At 40.5% G+C, this 25346-nt stretch overlaps 1 protein-coding gene across 2 annotated transcripts in view; it reads left to right on the plus strand.

The window, feature by feature from the left end:
* dpy19l1l (dpy-19-like 1, like (H. sapiens)) overlaps nt 1-25346 on the plus strand; it is a 49738-nt gene that overhangs the window by 6158 nt on the left and 18234 nt on the right. For both annotated transcript variants that reach the window (XR_009827837.1, XM_062064148.1), the window contains exons 3-10: nt 233-320; nt 1411-1548; nt 7427-7547; nt 14609-14702; nt 14808-14865; nt 14936-15027; nt 17573-17672; nt 17804-17881. Coding sequence is in view for 1 of the 2 variants with exons in the window: in XM_062064148.1 (XP_061920132.1) it covers nt 233-320; nt 1411-1548; nt 7427-7547; nt 14609-14702; nt 14808-14865; nt 14936-15027; nt 17573-17672; nt 17804-17881 (769 nt within the window). In the remaining variant the exon portion in view is untranslated. The remainder of the gene's footprint in view (nt 1-232; nt 321-1410; nt 1549-7426; nt 7548-14608; nt 14703-14807; nt 14866-14935; nt 15028-17572; nt 17673-17803; nt 17882-25346) is intronic.

Here is a 25346-nt window from a genome sequence, read left to right on the forward strand (position 1 = left end):
AGGACAAAAAAAACCAACATTTTTTAATTTTTATTTTATTTTATATTTTTTTAGTTGTCGGCGGACGTAATTCTTTCGTGGCGGGCCACCACAAATAAATGAATGTGTGGGAAACACTGGTATGTATGTATATATGTGTGTATGTATGTATATATGTGTATATGTGTGTATGTATGTATGTATGTATATATATATATTCCAGTGTAATCGTGAGTCTCTCCTCCACCTTCAGGTGTCACCTTGCACAGCTCTTTGAGAACGACCGACACTTCTCACATCTGTCCAACCTGGAGAAGGAGATGGCTTTCCGGACAGAAATGGTCATTTGTATTTTTATTTGTGGCACAATCTCTTGCGATCAAACACTGTCAGGGAATAGAATGTTTATACTATGATGGTTGGCCGTGGTTATGAATGTACTGCATCGTGCTGAAAGTCTTCTTATCTTATTTAAGATCTGCAACAATACTGTTACGCCAGGCCTGGGCTATTATTTTGCCTCTGGGGCAAATTTAGAGAAAAAAAATGTGTCTTGGGGCCGGTATATCTGATTTTTTTTGGAACACTAATACAAAACCTCACAATAATGTCTGATTGAATGCTAAAAACGTTATGACAGACCACCTGGAAAAAAACGGAATGGAATTTTTAAATTTTTTTACTGAATGAGACACCCAGAATGTGGGATTTACAATATTAACTATGAATGATAAAACACTGAATATTGACAACATACAAACGTCACACCTCCTCTCGATCGACATATTTTACAATCAAGTGAAACGCAACAAAAACGCAACAAAAATGCAACAAACGGCTAAATATGAACGCGAAGGGTAAAAAAAAAACCTACAATCTGATATATCACTAAGCTTTAAAACTTTGTTGTGAAAATCTCCTTCTGCGTCTGTCCCTGACACCCGCATTTCAGGCTGGCTGCTCTGGAAACACTGGAAACGCTCCCCACCCACACTGCTTGGTGCCTGGTCTGAGCTGCTGTGACTTAGATTACCATAGTAACTATATAGATTACCATAGTAACTAGTATATCATGGAAAAGCACAGATTCAAACCATTGAAATACTTTGTACAGTTCAAGACTTACGGTCATTTGAAAACATCACTGCACATCATAATGGCAGCTACAGTTTCCATCTTAAAGAACCCAAAAAAATATTTGTGAATGTCCAGCGGCCCAGATTGAAAAGCTTAACGGGCCGTATGCGGCCCCCTGGCCTTAATTTGCCCAGTTATGTGTTACACTGTCCAGGGTGAACAGGAAACGCATACGCTGAGGTTAGGCATATTGAAATGAAAAGGCACGTTGCTGTCATGGCCAGTGCATGAAAATACACATTTGTTTGTACTTGATTCCTTTAATGGATTGTGAATGTCTCGTTTGGATTCCAGGGCTTGTACTACTCGTACTACAAGACTATCATCGAGGCACCCTCCTTCCTGCAGGGCCTGCACATGGTGATGAATGATCGGCTGACAGAGTATCCGCTGGTCATTAACACCCTCAAGAGGTTCAATCTCTACCCAGAGGTCAGTTTTAGCTTCATATTACCCATTTTTATGCTTGCTGTCATCATTTTAGTTTTGATCTCACAATATCAAATAGAAGACCTGGTCTTGGAACACGAGCCCGCTCCTAGATTTGATGAAAAGATCTATGCACTAAATTGGTCAGATTTCTCAAATACCATATTTTCCGGACTATAAGGCGCAAATAAAATCCTTTTTTTCCCTCAAAACTCGACAGTGCGCCTTATAACCCTGTGCGCCTAATGTACGGAATAATTCTGGTTTTGCTTACTGACCTCGAAGCAATTTTATTTGGTACATGGTATAATGATAAGTGTGACCAGTAGATGGCAGTCAAACATAAGAGATATGTGTAGATTGCTATATGATGGCAATATGACTCAAGTAAACAACACTGTTAGAGCCATATACTCTTTCTGTCCGTCAAATTCATGACGTCACTAAAGGGGTTGGCTCAAAGCCAAGTGCCAGTCTACTTAGGGAGGGGCTTGGATCTTGCTCAGGTGTTGCTGAGTGGAGGCGCAACAGTTTTTGACTGTGCCAGGCTAGTATTTTTTTGCTCCCATTTATTTTTCGATTTTGTTACAAAGTGAGTTTGATTTACGTGACTATGTTAATAAATATTTTTGTTAAACATGGACACAATTCTGGACATCAATTATTAACCAGCTGCACATGTCTAAACTAGCTTCAGTTATATTCGACAACCAGTAGCAGTAATAGTTTAGGACTTTACCGCTACAAACACCAACATTTTATATGTTCCATTGAAAATATATAACACTACACACGTCGCTCAAAAATGTATCAAAATGTTTTGGTACGACTTTGTTAAGCTATGAAGCCGCACCGCTTGATGGATTGTCTGCGCATTAAACACAGGAGTATTATTATGGTGTGTGTATAAGGTAAGACATATTATCTGGCGTTTTGTTTCGCAATATTATGCAAAAGCAACTTTTCTTACCTTCTGGTACCTGCTGATCTGTATTTGGGATCTGCATAAATCCTGAAAAATTGCGCGCCTCCGTACCGACAACGTAGTTGGTAAGCTTCTTCTTTTTCTTTATCTTCTTGTTATGGGACATTCATCCTCCGCTGTTGCCATTTCTAATATAAAGTAGTGCAAAGTTCTTACTTATATCTGTCAGTAAACTCGCCATGAAAGCGCTAAAACATACCGGTGTAGTGAGTTATATTATTCACCCAAAGAACTTTAGTTATTAGAGAGTTCTGGTCGGACGGTTTTTCACGGGACACATTTCCAGTGTTGTTGTTGTTTCCGGATGAGGAGATGCTGCGCCGTTATTGATTGAAGTAAAGTCTGAATGTTATTAAAACAGTTAGCTCCATCTTTTGACACTTCTTCCACACCCGTCCTTGCACGCTACACCGCTACAACAAATATGACGGGGAGAAGACGCTGCCGAAGGTGAGCCACGTAAATAAGACCGCCCACAAAACGGCGCATCCGGAAGCGACTGTCAGAAAGCGGCTTGAAGATGATCTGTAAAACATAATCTATGCAACATTTTGACCAAAGAACCACCATTACATGTTATGTAGACCACAAGGAAGTGTTTTACATTTAGAAAAAAAAAAAAAAATGACTCCTTTAGTGCGCCCTATAAACCGGTGTGCCTTATATATGAAAAAGATCATAAATAGACCATTCATCGGCGGTGCGCCTTATAATCCGGTGCGCCCTATGGTCCGGAAATTACAGTAGTTCGGCTCTAACTAAGCATCCTACAACCCATGAAAACACCTTAATCCGATCGTGTTCGTTTTTTTTGAGAAACCAGACTATCACACGTGGATGATGTGATTTAAAGGCCTACTGAAATGATTTTTTTTTATTTAAACGGGAATAGCAGATCCATTCTATGTGTCATACTTGATCATTTCGCGATATTGCCATATTTTTGCTGAAAGGATTTAGTAGAGAAAATCGACGATAAAGTTCGCAACTTTTGCTCGCTGATAAAAAAAAAAGCCTTGCCTGTACCGGAAGTAGCGTGACGTCATAGGAGCTAGTATTCCTCACAATTCCCCATTGTTTACATTGGAGCGAGAGAGATTCGGACCGAGAAAGTGATGATTACCCCATTAATTTGAGCGAGGATGAAAGATTCGTAGATGAGGAACGTTACAGTGAAGGACTTGAGAGACAGTGATGGACGTATCTTTTTTCACTCTGACCGTAACTTAGGTACAAGCTGGCTCATTGGATTACACACTCTCCTTTTTTTATTGTGGATCACGGATTTGTATTTTAAACCACCTCGGATACTATATCCTCTTGAAAATGAGTCGAGAACGCGAAATGGACATTCAGTGCCTTTTATCTCCACGACAATACATCGGCGAAATGCTTTAGCTACGAGCTAAGGTGATAGCATCGTGCTTTAACTGCATATAGAAACAAAAAAATAAACCCCTGACTGAAAGGATAGATAGAAAATCAGCAATACTATTAAACCGTGGACATGTAAATACACGGTTAATGCTTTCCAGGCTGGCGAAGGTTAACAATGCTGTTGCTAACGACGCCATTGAAGCTAACTTAGCAACGGGACCTCACAGAGCTATGCTAAAAACATTAGCTCTCCACCTACGCCAGCCAGCCCTCATCTACTCATCAACACCCGTGCTCACCTGCGTTCCAGCGATCGGCAGAAGGACGAAGGACTTCACCCGATGCGTTTGGCGGCCCGGAGACGTAGGAAGTCAAGGTGAGGTCGGCGGCTAGCGCGGCTAGCGCTCCAACAAAGTCCTCCTGGTTGTGTTGCTGTAGTCCGCTGCTAATACACCGATCCCACCTACAACTGTCTTCTTTGCAGCCTTCATTGTTCATTAAACAAATTGCAAAAGATGTCCAGAATACTGTGGAATTATGAAATGAAAACAGAGCTTTTTGTATAGGATTCTACGGGTACCATAACTTCCGTTACTCTGACTTCGTCACGCGCATACGTCATCATACCGCGACGTTTCAGCCGGATATTTCCCTGGAAGTTTTAAATGTCACTTTATAAGTTAACCCGGCCGTATTGGCATGTGTTGCAATGTTAAGATTTCATCATTGATATATAAACTATCAGACTGCGTGGTCGGTCGTAGTGGGTTTCAGTAGGCCTTTAAAACCAGATCTCTTGCACATGTAAGTGTGAAAGTACAATAAATCAAACTATTTTAGAAATCAGACTAAGTGCATGGAAACGTAGTGGATGTTCACTTCAAAAAAAGATTGTTGATGGAAACTTTACACTGTATTTGTTTTCTAGCGGTTTCTACTAACTGTTTGCCCATGGAATTGTTAGACACTACCCGCATTCTTCGATTGAACAGTCAAGGCTAGGTGTTCTTGAAAAATCAAACATTTATTCAGCAAAAGTGAAAATGACAGCATTGGTGTCAATCAACAATCAGCTAGCTACTGCCGAGAGCATTGAGCCCTGATCGATAATTCTTCGTTCTGTGAGACCAAAAAAAGTCCATCTGGTCAAGACAAACACATTCATGGTCAAGCGAGTCTTCTAAACAAGGGGGCGAGTCCATGGAATAGTAGTCCAGGTGGCTTTGGCACAACATGGCCCTCAGGAGGCGCCTTTGTTGAGCCATTGGTTGATAAGATTTAGTTGTGTACCTACCATATTTTTCAGACTATAAGGCGCACCCAAAATCCTTTCGCGCCACGCATTAATTCTGGCTGTGCTTACCAACCTCCAAGCAGTTTATTTGGTACATGGTGTAATTATAAGTGTGACCAGTCACAAATAGGAGAGATGTTTGAACAGCAAGTTGATGCCTGTTCAATAAATGACACCAGCAAGTACCTGTAAGCAAGCAAAACCAAAACTTTGATGTTTCCTTGAGAATATAGAACATTACACACAGCGCTTAAAAATATGTCAGTGTTTTAGTACGACTTTGGTAAGCTACGAAGCCGCACCGCTTGATGGAACGCTGAGTATTACGGCTACCATAGTCAGACGTACTGTGCTTCAACAGGTATTATTAGGGTGTGTGTATAAGGACCCCAAAATGGCACATATTAGGAGACATATTATCTGGTGTTGTGTATGGCAATCTTTTTCAAAACCAACTTTTCGTACCTATTGGTACCAGCTGATGTGTATTTAGGATCTGCATAAGACCCGAAAATGTGCGCACGTTCGCCATTGTAGTCCGTGATGACGCCGTAGTCAAAAAGCTCCTTCTTTTTCTCTATCCTCTTGTCTCTGTTTTTAACATAAAGCATCGTGGAGTTCTAACTTACATCTGTCAGTAGACTCGCTATGGATGCGCTAAAAACTACCGGTACAACAAAGATGACGCCGTCGAAGTGGAGGTGTGTGGATAAGAAACGGCGTAATCATGAAGAAACGGTCAGAAAGTGCCTTGAAGATGGTCTGTAAAACATTATCTATGCAACATTTTGACCAAAGAACCACCATCACATGTTACTTAGACCAGTGTTTTTCAACCACTGTGCCGCGGGATACAGTCTAGTGTGTCGTGGGAGATGAGCGAATTTCACCTATTTGGGTTAAAAATATTTTTTGCAAACCAGTAATTATAGTCTGAAAATGATGTGTTGTTGTGGAGTGTCGGTGCTGTCTAGAGCTCGGCAGAGTAACCGTTTAATACTCTTCCATATCAGTAGGTGGCAGCCGGTAGCTAATTGCTTTGTAGATGTCGGAAACAGCGGGAGGCAGTGTGCAGGTAAAAAGGTGTCTAATGCTTAAACCAAAAATAAATAAAAAGGTGAGTGCCCCCTAAGAAAAGGCATTGAAGCCTAGGGAAGGCTATTCAGAACGAAACTACAACTGGACTGGCTACACCGTAAACAAAAACAGAATGCTGGACGACAGCAAAGACTTACTGTGGAGCAAAGACGGTGTCTACAATGTACATCCGAACATGACATGACAATCAACAATGTCCCCACGAAGAAGGATAAAAACAACTGAAATATTCTCGATTGCTAAAACAAAGTAGATGCGGAAAATATCGCTCAAAGGAAGACATGAAACTGCTACAAGAAAATACCAAAAAAAGAGAAAAAGCCACCAAAATAGGAGCGCAAGACAAGAACTAAAACACTACACACAGGAAAACAGCGAACAACTAAAAATAAGTCACAGTGTGATGTGACAGGTGGTGACAGTACACCTACTTTGAGACAAGAGTTATATTGATGCATGCTTGGTTATGCTTTAAAGTCATACCCAACATATGCGACAACGACTTTTTACTGTCAACTGAGTTTCGTTTTTTTAAATGATTTCTGCTGATGGTCTGCCTCTGCATTTTTTCAACGCAAAAAATGTGCCTTGGCTCAAAAAAGGTTGAAAAACACTGATTTAGACCACAAGGAAGTGGTTTAAATGTAGAAAAAAATCATAATATGAGCTTTTTAATGCGCTTTTTAATGCGCTTTTTAATGCGGTGCAACTTTTGTATGAAAATTGACCTGAATAGATCGCTTATCAGCAGTGCCCCTTATAATCCAATGCGCACTATGGTCCAAAAAATGAACTATAGGATGTGTAATTCTTATATTAATATTAGTTTTGAGTTTATGAGACACAGATAGTCAACATTCTTACCATCATGTACAGTGACCAGGAATAGCAATAACACTTTCATGATGTTTTTACAACAAGAAGAGTCCACTTGACCGGTCAGGAGAGACAGACAGCCTGTCGTCAGCTTTAAACATTTGAGTTTAAAACTGTACACAGTGTATTTCAATATATATTCTAACATAATCAATCAGTATGTTCCAGGAGTACCTTCAGTAGACTTTGGAGTGTGTGTTTGCAAACAAAGCTTTTGAACCTGTGTGTGTTTGTGTGTCTGCATACCCCAGGTGGTTCTGGCCAGCTGGTACCGGATGTACACTGGTGTCATGGCTTACTTTGGCATTCCTACCAAGATGTGCTGGTCCATCAATAGAGGAGAAGGCCTGACGCCTGTGGACAGTTGTGAAGGTACGCACAGTCGCCATGGAGACCCTGTGTGATCTCCAAAAATGCTTATGTACACACAGACACACACACACACACTGTGAGTGTGCACACCGTCAAGGTACTACCAAAGGCACAGTAGCAGGAAGAAAGCCATGAGTCAAGCAAGTAAAGTGGTTTTATTGCACACAAACGCCTGTTTGCAAAGTGTAAACAATGTGGGGGTAGAAGTTCACTTATTGATTAGTCAGTGTTTACATAAATGTGATGCAATAGAGATGCTCTCTGCGACACAGAGTGGATTTGTGAGAGGAACAACAAGTGTCAGTCCTCAGGAATTAAGTCCTAAACAACATGTAGTTTGCGGCCATCTTTGTTTGGGGAAACGCTTCAAGAGTAAACTTCAAAAGAAAAAATATAGAGTCGGAATCCCTAAGGAATTTTGTCGAGAACCTTATTCTGGCAACTCCTGCTATTCCTTTGGATTCATCACTGACGTAGAGAGAACATGCTGTCTTCCATGTAACGCTGCCCAGGCTTACATTCAACTCCGACTACGCTGCACCACTCACTCACCTAACCTATTTGCAAAGGAGACGACATTCTAGCTTTGCCATCTGTATAGACACAACAAACTACCGTATTTTCCGGACTATAAGGCGCACTTAAAATTATTATTTTTTTGTCAAAATTCGACAGTGCGCCTTATAACCCGGTGCACCTAATGTACGGAATGATTCTGGTTTTGCTTACCGACCTCGAAGCAATTTTATTTGGTACATGGTGTAATAATAAGTGTGACCAGTAGATGGCAGTCAAACATAAGAGATACGTGTAGACTGCAATGTGATGGCAATATGACTCGGGTAAACAACACCAACATTTTATATGTTCCATTGAAAATATAGAACATTACACCCAGCGCTCAAAAATCAATCAAAATGTTTTAGTACGACTTTGGTAAGCTATGAAGCCACACACATTGATGGAATGTCTGCGCATTAAACATAGGAGTATTATTATGGTGTGTGTATAAGGTAAGACATATTATCTGGCGTTTTGTTTCGCAATATTATGCAAAAGCAACATTTCTTACCTTCTGGTACCTGCTGATTTGTATTTGGGATCTGCATAAATCCTGAAAAATTGCGCGCGTCCGCCTTTGTAGTCCGTGGCGACACCGTAGTCGATAAGCTTCTTCATTTTCTCTATCCTCTTGTTATGGGATATTCATCCTCCACTGTCACCATTTCTAATATAAAGTAGTGTAAAGTTCTTACTTATATCTGTCAGTAAACTCTCCATGAAAGCGCTAAAACATACCGTTGTAGTGAGTTTACATTATTCACCCAAGGAACTTTAGTTATTAGAGTTCCGGTTGGACGGTTTTTCACGGGACACATTTCCAGTGTGGTTGTTGTTGTTTCCGGATGAGGAGATGCTGCTCCGTTATTGATTGAAGTAAAGTCTAAATGTCATTAAAACAGTTAGCTCCATCTTTTGACACTTCTTCCACTCCCGTCCTTGCACGCTACACCGCTCTTACAAAGATGACGGGGAGAAGACGCTGCCGAAGGTGAGCCACGCAAATAAGACCGCCCACAAAAAGGTGCATCCGGAAGCGACTGTCAGAAAGCGGCTTGAAGATGATCTGTAAAACTTCATCTATGCAACATTTTGACCAAAGAACCACCATTACATGTTATGTAGTCCACAAGGAAGTGTTTTACATTTAGAAAAAAAAAAAAAAAGATTCCTTTAGTGCGCCCTATAAACCGGTGTGCCTTATATATGAAAAAGATCATAAATAGACCATTCATCGGCGGTGCACCTTATAATCCGGTGCGCCCTATGGTCCGGAAATTACAGTAGTTCGGCTCTAACTAAGCATCCTACAACCCATGAAAACACCTTAATCCGATCGTGTTCATTTTTTTTGAGAAACCAGACTATCACACGTGGATAATGTGATTTAAAACCAGATCTCTTACACGTGTAGGTGTGAAAGTACAATAAATCAAACTATTTTAGAAATCAGACTAAGTGCATGGAAACGTAGTGAATGTTCACTTGAAAAAAAGATTGTTGATGGAAACTTTACACTGTATTTGTTTTCTAGCGGTTTTTACTAACTGTTTGCCCATGGAATTGTTCTATGCAACATTTTGACCAAAGAACCACCATTACATGTTATGTAGACCACAAGGAAGTGTGGTACCTACTGGCAATTCTCTTCCTGTGTGAGCAACCACAACTCTTGTTGACTAGAGAGAGAGCTTCCTGTGTGTAGTAGTGCTTGTAGTGAACCCCAAAGCGAAACTAACGTTTTAATGATGGAGCTGGAACTTCTCATTTTGAAACAACGGTCACTTTTAATGTACACATTGCTTGGAAACTGTAGGAGAAGAAATATTGTTTCTCTATTTTCAAGCAGTATTTAAGAAATTGAAACAAAACTACCAGAAAGAAACAATAAACATGAAACGTGTTAGGGATAACAGAAAATAAATTAAAGCATCATTCATTTTATTTTACTTTATTTTATTTTGTCTTTTATAATGTCTTTTAGGATGTGTGAAGTTTTCGTGACCTTTTTGTTTTTCTTAGTCATTATTAGTGAACGCTGGTGCAAAGCTTTTGTTTGGGTACTTATTCAGGATAATTAAGTTCTTGACCTTCTACTTACAATAGTGGAAAAAATCCTACAATAATGACAAATTTGTTTATTGCATTTGAAAGGGTTACTTGCATTATTGTTATTATTATATATTATAATTACATTAATGCTTAATTTGGTCACAATATATTGCTTGCAATTATGTCGTTTATCTGCAATTCATTGTAGGAATAGTTATAGTTTTCCCGGGTGTAATTCGCCAGGTTAAGCCCCTACTTCTGGTCAGCTCGGGACTTGAGCCTGGGTCCTTCCAATGAGAGTGCAGCGTGCTAGCTTCTAAGCTAAAAGCCTGAGCTGTACCCTCGGTATGCAGAACTTTTTTAAAGGTTGTCAGGGAGTAAGTCCTACCAATATACTGTATATATGGCCCAGCTACACAGGCGTATACCATTTATGGAAAACATTGTTATTCACAATTTATTTTGATTATATAAACATGTAATCATTTTTATTGGGAGTACAGCGTGGTGATTGACCGGCGAAACCTTTTATTTGGCTATTGTCTGCGGCCGATGAACACCGAATGTGAATGTTGTCAATTAAATCAATCAATTTTGTCTGTACAGACAATTGTAAGCATTTCACTATATATATATATACCAACTCTCAGTAGGACATGGGCGTAAACATTTTTTAAAGGCCTACTGAAACCCACTACTACCGACCACGCAGTCTGATAGTTTATACATCAATGATGAAATCTTAACATTGCAACACATGCCAGTTAACTTATAAAGTGCAATTTTAAATTTCCCGCCACACTTCCGGTTGAAAACGTCTAGATATGATGACGTATGCGCGTGACGTCAATGGTTGATACGGAAGTATTCTGACCCATTGAATCCAATACAAAAAAGGTCTGTTTTCATCCCAAAATTCCACAGTATTCTGGACATCTGTGTTGGTGAATCTTTTGCAATTTGTTTAATGAACAATGGAGACTGCAAAGAAGAAAGCTGTAGGTGCGATCGGTGTATTAGCGGCGGACTACAGCAACACAACCAGGAGGACTTTGAGGATAGCAGACGCGCTAGCCGAACGACCTCACCTTGACTTCCTCCGTCTCCGGGCCGCCAACCGCATCGGTGATCGGGTGAAGTCCTTCTTCGTACCGTCGATCGCTGGAACGCAGGTGAGCACGGGTCGTGATGAGCAGATGAGAGCTGGCGTAGGTGCAGAGCTAATGTTTTTAGCATAGCTCTGTCGAGGTTCCGTAGCTAAGTTAGCTTCAATGGCGTCGTTAGCAATAGCATTGCTAAGCTTTGCCAAGCTGGAAAGCATTAACCGTGTATTTACATGTCCAGAGTTTGGTAATATTGTTGATCTTCTGTCTATCCTTCCAGTCAGGGACTTATTTGTTTTGTTTCTATATGCAGTAAAGCCCGATGCTATCACGTTAGCTCAGTAGCTAAAGAGCTTCACCGATGTATTGTCGTGGAGATAAAAGTCACTGTGAATGTCCATTTTGCGTGCTCGACTCTCATTTTCAAGAGGATATAGTATCCGAGGTGGTTTAAAATACAAATCCGTGATCCACAATAGAAAAAGGAGAGAGTGTGGAATCCAATGAACCCTTGTACATAAGTTACGGTCAGAGCGAAAAAAGATACGTTCTGCACTGCACTCTAGTCCTTCACTTTCACGTTCCTCATCCACAAATATTTCATCCTCGCTCAAATTAATGGGGTAATCGTCGCTTTCTCGGTCCGAATCTCTCTCGCTGCTGATGTAAACAATTATGGAAATGTGAGCAGTCCTTCCTCCGGTGTCGTCACGCTACTTCCGGTAGGGGCAAGGCTTTTTTTAATCAGAGACCAAAAGTTGCGAACTTTATCGTCGTTGTTCTATACTAAATCCTTTCAGCAAAAATATGGCAATATCACGAAATGATCAAGTATGACACATAGAATGGATCTGCTATCCCCGTTTAAATAAAAAAAAATAATTTCAGTAGGCCTTTAAGTCCCATTAAAAAAGGAATTAAAAAGCATTAAATTCGATCTGCAAAAAACCCTGATAACCCAAATCATGTAACTTTTTTCCGGGGACACGAATAGGTAATAAGTGTTCATACAGATGCATGCTGAAATAATACAAAACACAAAACCAGTGAATATGGCACGTTGTATAAATCGTAAATAAAAACAGAATACAAAGATTTGCAAATCCTTTTCAACCTATACTCGATTGAATAGACTGCAAAGACAAGATACTTAATGTTCGAACTGGTAAACTTTGTTATTTTTTGCAAATATTAGCTCATTTGGAATTTGAGGCCTGCAACATGTTTTAAAAAAGCTGGCAAAGGTGGCAAAAAAGGCTGAAAAAGTTGAGGAATGCTTATCAAACATCTAATTGGGAACAGGTGGGTGCCATGATTTGGTACAAAAACAGCTTCCATGAAATGCTCAGTCATTCACAAACAAGGATGCGTGAGCAAATTGTCAAACAGTTTAAGAACAACATTTCTCAACCAGCTATTGCAAGGAATTTAGAGATTTCACCATCTACGGTCTGTAATATCATCAAAAGGTTCAGAGAATCTGGAGAAATCACTGCACGTAAGCCACAAGGCCGAAAACCAACATTGAATGCCCGTGACCTTCGATCCCTCAGACGGTACTGCATCAAAAAGCGACATCAGTGTGTAAAGGATATCACCTCATGGGCTCAGGAACACTTCAGAAAACCACTGTCAGTAACTACAGTTTGTCGCTACATCTTTAAGTCATACTTGCCAACCCTCACGTTTTTACCGGGAGTCTCCCGGTATTCAGCGCCTCTGCCGATAACCTCCCGGCACAAATTTTCTCCCGACAAACTCTAGGTATTCAGTCGGAGCTGGAGGCCACGCCCCCTCCAGCTCAATGCGGACCTGAGTGGGGACAGCCTGTTCTCACGTCCGCTTTCCCACAATATAAACAGCTTGCCTGCCCAATGACGTCATAACTGTAGAATGATCGAGGGCGAGTTCTTTGTTTCTTATGTGGGTTTATTGTTAGGCAGTTTCATTAACGTCCTCCCAGCGCGGTAACAACACACAACAACAGCAGTCACGTTTAGTCTACCTTAAAGCAGTTCGTCTGCCGTAAACAGCAATGTTGTGACACTCTTAAACAGGACAATACTGCCATCTACTGGATAGCCTCCAGAACACTGAAATTAAAGTATTTCCTTTATTTATATGTATAATAATATATACAGTGGGGCAAAAAAGTATTTAGTCAGCCACCCATTGACAATCAATGGGTGGCTGACTAAATACTTTTTTGCCCCACTGTATATATATATATATATATATATATATATATATATATATATATATATATATATATATATATATATATATATATATATATATATATATATATATATATATATATATATATATATATATATGTATGTATATATATATATATATATATATATGTATGTATGTATGTATGAAATACTTGACTTTCAGTGAATTCTAGCTATATATATATATGTATATATATATATACATATATATATATATGTGTATATATATATATATATATATGTATGTGTATATATATATATATATGTATATATATATATATATATATATATACATATATATATATATATATATATATATATATATATATACATACATACATACATATATATATGAAATACTTGAGTTGGTGAATTCTAGCTTAAATATATTCCCCTCTTAACCAAGCCCCACCCCCACCCCCGACCACGCCCCGCCCCCTCCCCCCACCCCCCACCTCCCGATATCGGAGGTCTCAAGGTTGGCAAGTATGCTTTAAGTGCAAGTTAAAACTCAACCAGGAAAAGCGAAAGCCATTTATCAACAACACCCAGAAACGCCGCCGGTTTCGCTGGGCCCGAGCTCATCTAAGATGGACTGATGCAAAGTGAAAATGTGTGGCGCATTACGAAGCGTAAAATACGACAACGGAGACCCCCGGACTTTTGAACAACTTAAGCTGTACATCAAGCAAGAATGGGAAAGAATTCCACCTGAAAAGCTTCAACAACTTCACAGTTCCCAAACGTTTACTGAGTGTTGTTAAAAGGAAAGGCCATGTAACACAGTGGTAAAAATGCCCCTGTGCCAACTTTTTTGAAATGTGTTGCTGCCATTAAATTGTAAGTTAATGATTATTTGCAAAAAAAGTTTGATCAATAAATATATTTTCTTTGCAGTCTATTCAATTGAATATAAATTGAAAAGGATGTGCAAATCATTTTATTCTGTTTTTATTTACCATTTACACAACGTGCCAACTTCACTGATTTTGGGTTTTGTACATGGAAAGTCGAGTATTGCTTATCATGTTTTATGTACTTCACGACAGAAGATGACAACACATGCTTGCTAACGTATGTACTGATATGTGTGTATGGTGTTTGTCAGGCATGGGCGACCCGGCCTACTTCTACGTGGCCTGTGTATTCCTGCTGAACGGTGCCATGCTGAGCCTGTTCTTCCTGTACGGCGCCTACCTCAGGTAATGGTTTTGGTCCGTTGCACTCGTCATGTCTGCGTGATAGTATAACTTGTTGAGATCTCGGAACGCTCTAACAAAAGGATTATCTGTGCGCTCCCTCTCCAGCGGCAGCCGGCTGGGCGGCGTTGTTACCATCGCGTGTTTTTTCTTCAATCACGGCGAGGTGAGGGCACTTCCTGTCAAGGGGAATGCTGCTATCGTTAAATCTAGCAAATCTCTCCCATTTTTGTCAGAGCACTCGTGTGATGTGGACTCCTCCTCTGAGAGAGAGCTTTGCCTACCCCTTCCTCATCCTGCAGATGTTGCTCCTCACCTTCATCTTGAGGTGAACAACCCTTAAAAGGGCACGTGGTTTGGCAATGCATTGTGGGGCCACGGGAGGCATTTTTGCTGGCCAAAGCTATTGTTTGTATTGTTAGAGAGGGCAACAAACTGGATTAAAATGGATTGTACATAGGGCTGGGTGGTATACTGCTAATATAGTTAGTACCGGTATATTTTAGAACAAGATATATTTTTGAGACAATACCGCCTTTTCATGTGCCTTTGTTACGGCCATTTGCTTTTCGGGCTAAGCACTGGGCATTTTTTTTTCCTTTTTGGCACACCCCGCCCCTTGCATGTTTATGTAGGCTTCTATGAAGCACCACAACAACATTTTTTTAAAAATATGGTGTCGCGGTGCCGACTTCCCGACTACCGAGTGATGCAATGCTTTGGTCAACGACTCCATTAGGCTTTTTGTAAGTGACTACAGCTTTATTTACACACACACACCAATTTGCTTGAGAACCTATATCTCTCCTTGTAGTGACTTTATCACTAATCTTATCTGTTTATGTTGTTAACTTCTGTTAGCGACTTAGCATAGCAGCTAGCAATAAATGTTTAGCTACTTCTCGGCTCTCCTCATAGCCCGTGCGGACTAAGCTACTGTAGTATAACGGCTGGGTGGCCGACAAGTTGTTTTAAACTTAACAGCCAGTGGCTTTCACCGCAGTGAATGAGCAGAAGCTCCATCTATCTCCGCGCACAAGCGTGAGGCTATAAACTAGGGATGTCCGATAATATCAGGCAGCCAATATTATCGGCCGATCAATGCTTTAAGATGTCCATCCATCCATTTTCTACCGCTTATTCCCTTCGGGGTCGCGGGGGCGCTGGAGCCTATCTCAGCTACAATCGGGCGGAAGGCGGGGTACACCCTGGACAAGTCGCCACCTCATCGCAGGGCCAACACAGATAGACAGACAACATTCACACTCACATTCACACACTAGGGCCAATTTTAGTGTTGCCAATCAACCTATCCCCAGGTGCATGTCTTTGGAGGTGGGAGGAAGCCGGACTACCCGGAGGGAACCCACGCAGTCACGGGGAGAACATGCAAACTCCACACAGAAAGATCCCGAGGCCGGGATTGAACTCACGACTACTCAGGACCTTCGTATTGTGAGGCAGACGCACTAACCCCTCTGCCACCGTGCTGCCCCTGCTTTAAGATGTAATATTGGAAATTATCGGTATCGGTTTCAAAATTATCGGTATCTGTTTCAAAAAGTAAAATTTATGACTTTTTAAAACACCGCTGTACGGACTGGTACACAGAAGTAGGAAGAAGTACAGAGTGCCAATAAACCTTAAAGGCACTGCCTTTGCGTGCCGGTCCAATCACATAATATCTACGGCTTTTCACACACACAAGTGGATGCAAGGCATACTTGATCAACAGCCATATTGGTCACACTGAGGGTAGCCGTATAAACAACTTTAACACTGTTACAAATATGCGCCACACTGTGAACCCACACCAAACAAGAATGACAAACACATTTCGGGAGAACATCCGCACTGTAACACAACATAAACACAACAGAACAAATACCCAGAACCCCTTGCAGCACTAACTCTTCCGGGACGCTACAATATACACCCCCCGGTACCCCCTACCCTCCCGCCCCCACCTCAACCTCCTCATGCTCTCTCAGGGAGAGCATGTCCCAAATTCCAAGCTGCTGTTTTGAGGCATGTTAAAAATAATAATGCACTTTGTGACTTAAATAATAAATATGGCAGTGCCATGTTGGCACTTTTTTCCATAACTTGAGTTGAAGTTGTTCTCTTATTTTGGAAAACCTTGTTACATTGTTTAATGCATCCAGTGGGGCATTACAACAAAATTAGGCATAATAATGTGTTAATTCCACAACTGTATATATCGGTATCGGTACCGTATTTTTCGGACTATAAGTCGCAGTTTTTTTCATAGTTTGGCCGGGGGTGCGACTTATACTCAGGAACGACTTATGTGTGAAATTATTAACACATTAGCGTAAAATATCAAATAATATTATTTAGCTCATTCACGTAAGAGACTAGACGTATAAGATTTCATGGGATTTAGCGATTAGGAGTGACAGATTGTTTGGTAAACGTATAGCATGTTCTATATGTTATAGTTATTTGAATGACTCTTACCATAATATGTTACGTTAACATAACAGGCACGTTCTCAGTTCATTCATGCGTCGTTTTTTTTTTTCAGCGTCATATAACGCTGGAAATGAGAAAAATCTAACCAAATCGTTTTGGTTTTTTTGCCCGAAGAAGGAAATGATGCCGCCCTTTTAGTCCATGTTTTGATCTTGTTGAAGAACACAACTTTATCACAGAGTCTTGCTTTCAGCCGCGTCAAAAAGCTATTCAGAGGCCCGCAAAACCCACAATGCACTTTCAAGCCCTGTTGTGTCACTCATCAACACACCCCAAATAATGGGAAGGTTTTTTTATTTTGTGCTGCAGCAGTAGCAATTTCAAACGAGTGCCTCCTCCCCTCTTATGTTGCTCTCCCCCCCTCCCCTCCACTCTAGAACCCGGAACCCGAGCAGGATGGCCTTTGTTGCTCTTGGTGTCTCCACGTTGTGCTTCATGCTGCCATGGCAGTTTGCCCAGTTTGTGCTGCTCACTCAGGTAAACATGGAGGGAAAGTCCAAATCTGTCCCAGGATGCCACAAATACACATGTAGTATAATAAATTAGCACGAGAAATCAACTTTTAAATAGAGCAAATATTATTGTTTAATGCCTTCTTACTTTTTCAGGTTGCTTCCCTGTTTGCGTCCTACATCCTGGGCTACCTCAGTGCTGCTAAGATGCAGTCAGTGCTGGTCACTCATATGGTAAAGTAATTCTTTTGACTCCACTAAATCTTCAAACTAACGTTACTGCTCAAAAATCACATATGACTGATCAGTCATATTGTAATAAAATCACAATGTGTGAATGTTTCCCACAGGATTGCAATCTATCTGTGGTGTTGCATTTGCGGAGGCTGCGAGGTTTGGGGATTTCAGAATGGGGACAGACTTTGGTACTTTTATAAGTACAGGCAGTGTAACCAGTGAAGTTGGCGCGTTGTGTAAAACGGAAATTACAACAGAATACAATGACTTGCAAATCCTTTTCAACCTATATGCAATTGAATAGAATGCAAAGACAAGAACTTTAACGTTCGAACTGAAAAACTTTGTTATTTTTTGCAAATATTAGCTCATTTGGAATTTGATGCCTGCATTATGTTTAAAAAAGAGCTGGCACAAGTGGCAAAAAAGACTGAGAAAGTTGAAGAATGCTCATCAAACACTTATTTGGAACATCCCACAGGTGAACAGGCTAATTTGGAACAGGTGGGTGCCATGATTGGGTATAAAAGCAGCTTCCATGAAATGCTCAGTCATTTACAAACATGGGGCGAGGGTCACCACTTTGTGAACAAATGCGTGAGCAAATTGTTTAAGAACAACATTTCTCAACAAGCTATTGAAAGGAATTTAGGGATATCACCATCTACGGTCCGTAATATCATCAAAATGTTCAGAAAATCTGTAGAAATCACTGCACGTAAGCAGCAAGGCTGAAAACCAACATTAAATGTCGGTGACCTTCGATCCCTCAGGCAGTACTGCATCAAGAACACTTCAGAAACCCACTGCCAGTAACTACAGTTCGTTGCTACATCCGTAAGTGCGAGTTAAAACTCTACTTTGCAAAGCGAAAGCAATTTATCAACAACACCCAGAAACGCCGCCGGCCTCGCTGGGCCCGAGCTCATCTAAGATAGACTGAGGCAAAGTGTAAAAGTGTTCTGTGGTCTGACGAGTCCACATTTCAAATTGTTTTTGGAAACTGTGGACGTCGTGTCCTCCGGAGAAAAATAACCATCCGGATTGTTATAGGCGCAAAGTGTAAAAGCCAGCATCTGTGATGGTATGGGCGTGTATTAGTGCCCAAGGCATGGGTAACTTACACATCTGTGAAGACACCATTAATGCTAAAAGGTACATACAGGTTTTGGAGCCACATTTGTTGCCATCCAAGCAATGTCGTTTTCATGGACGCCCCTGCTTATTTCAGTAAGACAATGCCAAGCCACGTGTTACAACAGCGTGGCTTCATAGTAAAAGAGTGCGGGTACTACACTGGCCTGCCTGTAGTCCAGACCTGTCTCGCATTGAAAATGTGTGGTTCATTATGAAGCCTAAAATACGAAAATGGAGCCCTGTTGAACTACTTAAGCTGTACATCAAGCAAGAATGGGAAAGAATTCCACCTGAAAAGCTTCAAAAATTGGTCTCCTCAGTTCCCAAACGTTTACTGAGTGTTGTTAAAAGGAAAGGCCATGTAACACAGTGGTAAAAATGCCTCTGTGCCAACTTTTTTGCAATGTGTTGCTGCCATTAAATTCCAAGTTAATGATTATTTGCACACAAAAAAAATACGTTTCTCAGTTTGAACATTAAATATCTTGTCTTTGCAGTCTATTCAATTGAATATGAGTTGAAACGGATTTGCAAATCATTGTATTCTGTTTTTATTTACGAATTACACAACCTGACAACTTTACTGGTTTTGGGTTTTGTATTATTTATAGTTCTTATCTTAATTTTACACTTAAATATATGCACTTACTTAAAATAGTAGGGCTGTCAAAGTAAATGTTTACCTGATGCAATTAATGACAAAATATTGCATTAATCACGAGAAAACTCCGATTAAATCGAGCAATACATTTTGATCGCACGGGCTCCTTTACCTTAACTGTGGATGGTTACCTGTAAGGTGGAGTAGGTTAGTTTTGGGTTTTGTACGATCTAAACGACATTTTTTGAACGCTGGCTTCCGCTGCTGGTAGGTGCTGTTCCTCTTGCCTAAATGCCGCACTGGATTGCAAGACAAGAGAAATGTTCCTCTTTTTTTCGTCAGTTTTCCTCTTTTTTTTTTTTTTTTCTCTAAGGGTGCACACATGCCTGCGTATTACAGATTACTCATATCACATAAAATCAAACGGTACCAGATTTTGATACCTTTGTTGCACGTGAGGTCACCTCCGGTTGCGGACTCGCCATCGGCTCAAGACATGATTGGCATCCTGGCATATTCGCAGCGGACTGCCTCTTCGTAATGTTGTTTCTATGGCAACATAGCAAACATGCCTGGTAGAAAGCACTCAGAAGCAAGGCTCCATTTTCAAAAATGTGCCAGCTTGTTAATTGACATGCTACTGATAAGTGTTGGTGATTTTACATGGCGATTTCAAGATGAATTATTAAATATCCCATGAAGTCGTGATGATTTCAGTGGATGATGTTATTGTCTAATTTAAATAATTCATTATAACATCACACACAGAAGCTATTGATGCTTCAAACTTATTTCTTAAATGGGTCATTATGTTAAAAGTGAAAGTTAAACTCCCAACGATAGTCACACTCACACACTAGGTGTGGTGAAATTATCCTCTGCATTTGACCCATCCCCATGTTCACCCCCTGGGAGGTGAGGGGAGCAGGAGGCAGCAGCGGTGGCTGCGATTGGGAATCATTTTTGGTGATTTAATTCAATTCCAACCCTTGATGCTGAGTGCCAAGCAGAGAGGCAATGGGTCCCATTTTTATAGTCTTTGGTATGACTCGGCCGGGGTTTGAACTCACGACCTTCCAGTCTTAGGGCGAACACTCTAACCACAAGGCCCCTGAGCAAGTTTATTTTATTTTTTTTACATTTAAAACGCTTCATTGTGGTGCACATAACAGGATGTCCAAAAAAATATATTCTCGGATGAATCACTATTTTTATTAGTAACAATTCTTAATCAATTAAAACATTTTTTACTATTTTTTATCTGTCCTGTCCAGTCACTCAGGCAAATCATGTTGTTGATGTTGATGCCCATATCTGCTATACAGTTTTACTTTAGAAAAGCGTGTGATACTTATTTGTATTTGACTTTTTTAAATGTTTTGATATTATTTTATTAAACAAAACCAGTTTTCTTCTATCACAGCTGTGTACACCCTCCACTTTTAATTAATAACAATCTAGTAGAAAGGGTCAAGCATTTCAAATTCTTAGGGGTGAACATAACAGAAGATCTATGCTGGGACATTAACACTGCTTCTACAGTCGGAAAGGCCCGACAACGTCTTTTTTTTTTGAGGAAACTAAAATGCGCAAACATTCCGCAGAAATCAATGGTTAACTTTTACAACTGTGCCATCAGCAGTGTCCTCACTTACGGCTTTTTAGTGTGGTTTGCTAGCTGCACTAAAGCGAACCAACAGGCCCTCCAGCGAGTGGTTAAAGCGGCGGGGAAAATTACAAGGACGATACTCCCAGAGATGAGTGCCATGTACACAACTCGCTGCCTAAAGCGAGTACACAACATCCTGAAGGACAGATACCACCCAGCACATGGCCTCTTCAACCTGCTACCCTCTGGAAGAAGGTATAGATCGATTCGCGCCAGGACCACCAGAATGTCTCACAGTCTGTATCCCCAGGCTGTGAGACTGCTAAATGAACAGCCTGCCCCTTTGCTGCCCCGGACCATCTCATTACCTCACTCTTCACCACCTCAATAATTGTGCTCTGGACACTGCATTGCTGCAACATCAACGTAACACCCATCAGACATCTGACTGTTCCCACCCCCACGCCCCCTCTATTCGCCATCTTCCTGACAATGCTAAACTGTGAACTATGGTCAACCTGCACTTTAATGCAGTTTCTATGCCGCTGGACAAAGCTCAAACAAAATCTCGTTGACATGTATGACTTAAGTGTTATTATGACAATAAAGGAATTGATTGATTGATTGATTGTATCTCCAATATACACTACCGTTCAAAAGTTTGGGGTCACATTGAAATGTCCTTATTTCTGAAGGAAAAGCACTGTACTTTTCAATGAAGATAACTTTAAACTAGTCTTAACTTTAAAGAAATACACTCTATACATTGCTAATGTGGTAAATGACTATTCTAGCTGCAAATGTCTGGTTTTTGGTGCAATATCTACATAGGTGTATAGAGGCCCATTTCCAGCAACTATCACTCCAGTGTTCTAATGGTACAATGTGTTTGCTCATTGGCTCAGAAGGCTAATTGATGATTAGAAAACCCTTGTGCAATCATGTTCACACATCTGAAAACAGTTTAGTTCGTTACAGAAGCTACAAAACTGACCTTCCTTTGAGCAGATTGAGTTTCTGGAGCATCACATTTGTGGGGTCAATTAAACGCTCAAAATGGCCAGAAAAAGAGAACTTTCATCTGAAACTCGACAGTCTGTTCTTGTTCTTAGAAATGAAGGCTATTCCACAAAATTGTTTGGGTGACCCCAAACTTTTGAACGGTAGTGTATATGGATCCAGTCCAGACAGTAGAGCACATAGTCACTAGTTGCCCCAAACACCGGCCACCGAATGGCGAACAAGGTCTGATTGACCTGGACGATGACACGTTGACCTGGCTCGCCTCAACAGAGCTGAAAGTCTAGAGACACACGACAGAAGAAGAAGAAGCTGTATATCTATTTTATGGATGAATGTAGGTAATCATAGAACTGGCATCCAACGTTATTAAAAAAGTATTGATTTTGAATCGAGAATCGTTTTGAATAAAGAATCGAATTGTTACCCACAAGAATCGAGTTCAATGGTATCGTTTGGTGCCCAAAGAGTCACACAGCCCTATTAGGGCTGTGCGATATGGCCTTTTATTAATATCTCGATATTTTTAGGCCATGTCACGATACACGATATATATCTGGATATTTTGCCTTAGCCTTGAATGAACACTTGATGCATATAATCACAGCAGTATGATGATTCTATGTGTCTACATTAAAACATTCTTCTTCATACTGCATTAATATATGAAATGATAAATGGGTTATACTTGTATAGCGCTTTTCTACCTTCAAGGTACTCAAAGCACTTTGACAGTATTTCCACATTCACCCATTTACACACACATTCACACACTGATGGAGGGAGCTGCCATGCAAGGCGCTAACCAGCACCCATCAGGAGCAAGGGTGAAGTGTCTTGCCCAAGGACACAACGGACGTGACTAGGATGGTAGAAGGTGGGGATTGAACCTCAGTAACCAGCAACGCTCCGATTGCTGACACAGCCACTCTACCAACTTCGCCACGCCGCCCCTAATATGCTCATTTTAAACTTTCATGCAGAGAGGGAAATCACAACTAAGTCAATTGACCAGAACTGTATTTATTAAACAGTTATTAAGCAGTTGCACAAACATTCATGTCATTTCCAAAACAGAAAGTGCAAGATTGTCAGAGACATTTTAAAACAAGCTATTAGTGCACTTTTGTGAACGATGTCACCAAGATTACTTATCAAAACAACACTAAATTAAAGTGTACTTTTTGTACAGAACGCCACTAAAAAAAACAAAGTGCAGTTTTGTGCATGATGTCACAGAAGATATTTCAATAAGTGTCACATAAAAATGAGCTGCATATCAAATAGTATATGTCCTTCGCTATGTGGTAGGTTCCTGCGGACGTTATCTCCTTCTGTTTTTTTTTGTTTTTTTTCATACGGTGTTGATGTGGAAATAGTTGCTTCGGCATTTTGTTGGTGTGGCACCGAATGGAGATGTTGACATGCGCAGTTTCAAACACTCTTCATTCTCTAACGGGTGACTTTTCAAATGATGCTACATTAGCAGTGGTGCTACTTTTTGTAGCAACACTTTTGCCGCATAAATGTTCGACATATTCCCGCTTGAAGCCAAACCACCGCCAGACGATGGATCTCGTGCTGTTTTTCTTGGGAATTAATTCTTCCTCCATTTGTTACCAGATTCGCACCTTCTTTCTCTCGTATTACCACTCGCACCACACCGTTAGCATCACAGCTAACGTTACCATGTCGCTACCTGTCTGCTCCGTGGGAGCGTGTGACGTTGCTCACGTGACGTACACTACCATTCAAAAGTTTGGGGTCACCCAAACAATTTTGTGGAATATCCTTCATTTCTAAGAACAAGAATAGACTGTCGAGTTTCAGATGAAAGTTCTCTTTTTCTGGCCATTTTGAGCGTTTAATTGACCCCGCAAATGTGATGCTCCAGAAACTCAATCTGCTCAAAGGAAGGTCAGTTTTGTAGCTTCTGTAACGAGCTAAACTGTTTTCAGATGTGTGAACATGATTGCACAAGGGTTTTCTAATCATCAATTAGCCTTCTGAGCCAATGAGCAAACACATTGTACCATTAGAACACTGGAGTGATAGTTGCTGGAAATGGGCCTCTATACACCTATGTAGATATTGCACCAAAAACCAGACCTTTGCAGCTAGAATAGTCATTTACCACATTAGCAATGTATAGAGTGTACTTCTTTAAAATTAAGACTAGTTTAAAGTTATCTTCATTGAAAAATAAGGACATTTTAATGTGACCCCAAACTTTTGAACGGTAGTGTATGTAAGAAGGTGCGCTTGTTTATGTCTCTGTGAGAAGGAGAGACAGGAAAGAGTGGGAAACGCATGCAGTGTAATGCCTGCAGCTAAAAGCAACTGCGTTAGACCATTTACTCCAATATCACGATATAGTCATTTTCTATATCGCACAGAGACAAACCCGCGATATATCGAGTATATCGATATATCGCCCAGCCCTATCAGAGCTATATATCTATTTTATGGAGGAACGTGGTTAATCATAGAACTGGCATCCAACGTTATAAAAAAGTATTGATTTTGAATACATAATCGTTTTGAATAAAGAATCAAATCGTTACCCACAAGAATCGAGTTGAATCGTATCGTTTGGTGCCCAAAGAGTCACACAGTCCTATACATAACATGTAATGGTGGTTCTTCAGTCCAAATGTTGCAAAGATGATGTTTTACAGACCGTCTTCAAGCCGCTTCCTGACCGTCTCTTCAGAATGCGCCATTTTGTGGGCGGCCTTATTTACGTGCCTTGGTGCATCTTCTCCCCGTCTCCACCATGCCTCCATAATTTGATTTCACATTTTCGGGACTTCAGCAGATTTCAAATACACAAAACAAGTACCAATAGGTAATAGAGGTTTGGCTGCAGGACCACAGTCACCCACTAATGACAAAATGCCAACATTTTTCATCGTAAATTTCCCATCAATCTTATATTTGAGGAAAAGCTGACTTTTGTCAGTTTTATTTGAGTTACAATGCATTAAAAAAATATGTGCTTGTCTTACATAAGGATTGTGAATGATGGGCAAAATTCCTTAAAAAAGTGCAGTTCTCTTTTAACAGAAATCTGTTCGTGGCATCCATAGTGGGCC

This window comes from Entelurus aequoreus, linkage group LG11, assembly GCF_033978785.1.
Source record: "Entelurus aequoreus isolate RoL-2023_Sb linkage group LG11, RoL_Eaeq_v1.1, whole genome shotgun sequence".
NCBI lineage: Eukaryota > Metazoa > Chordata > Actinopteri > Syngnathiformes > Syngnathidae > Entelurus > Entelurus aequoreus.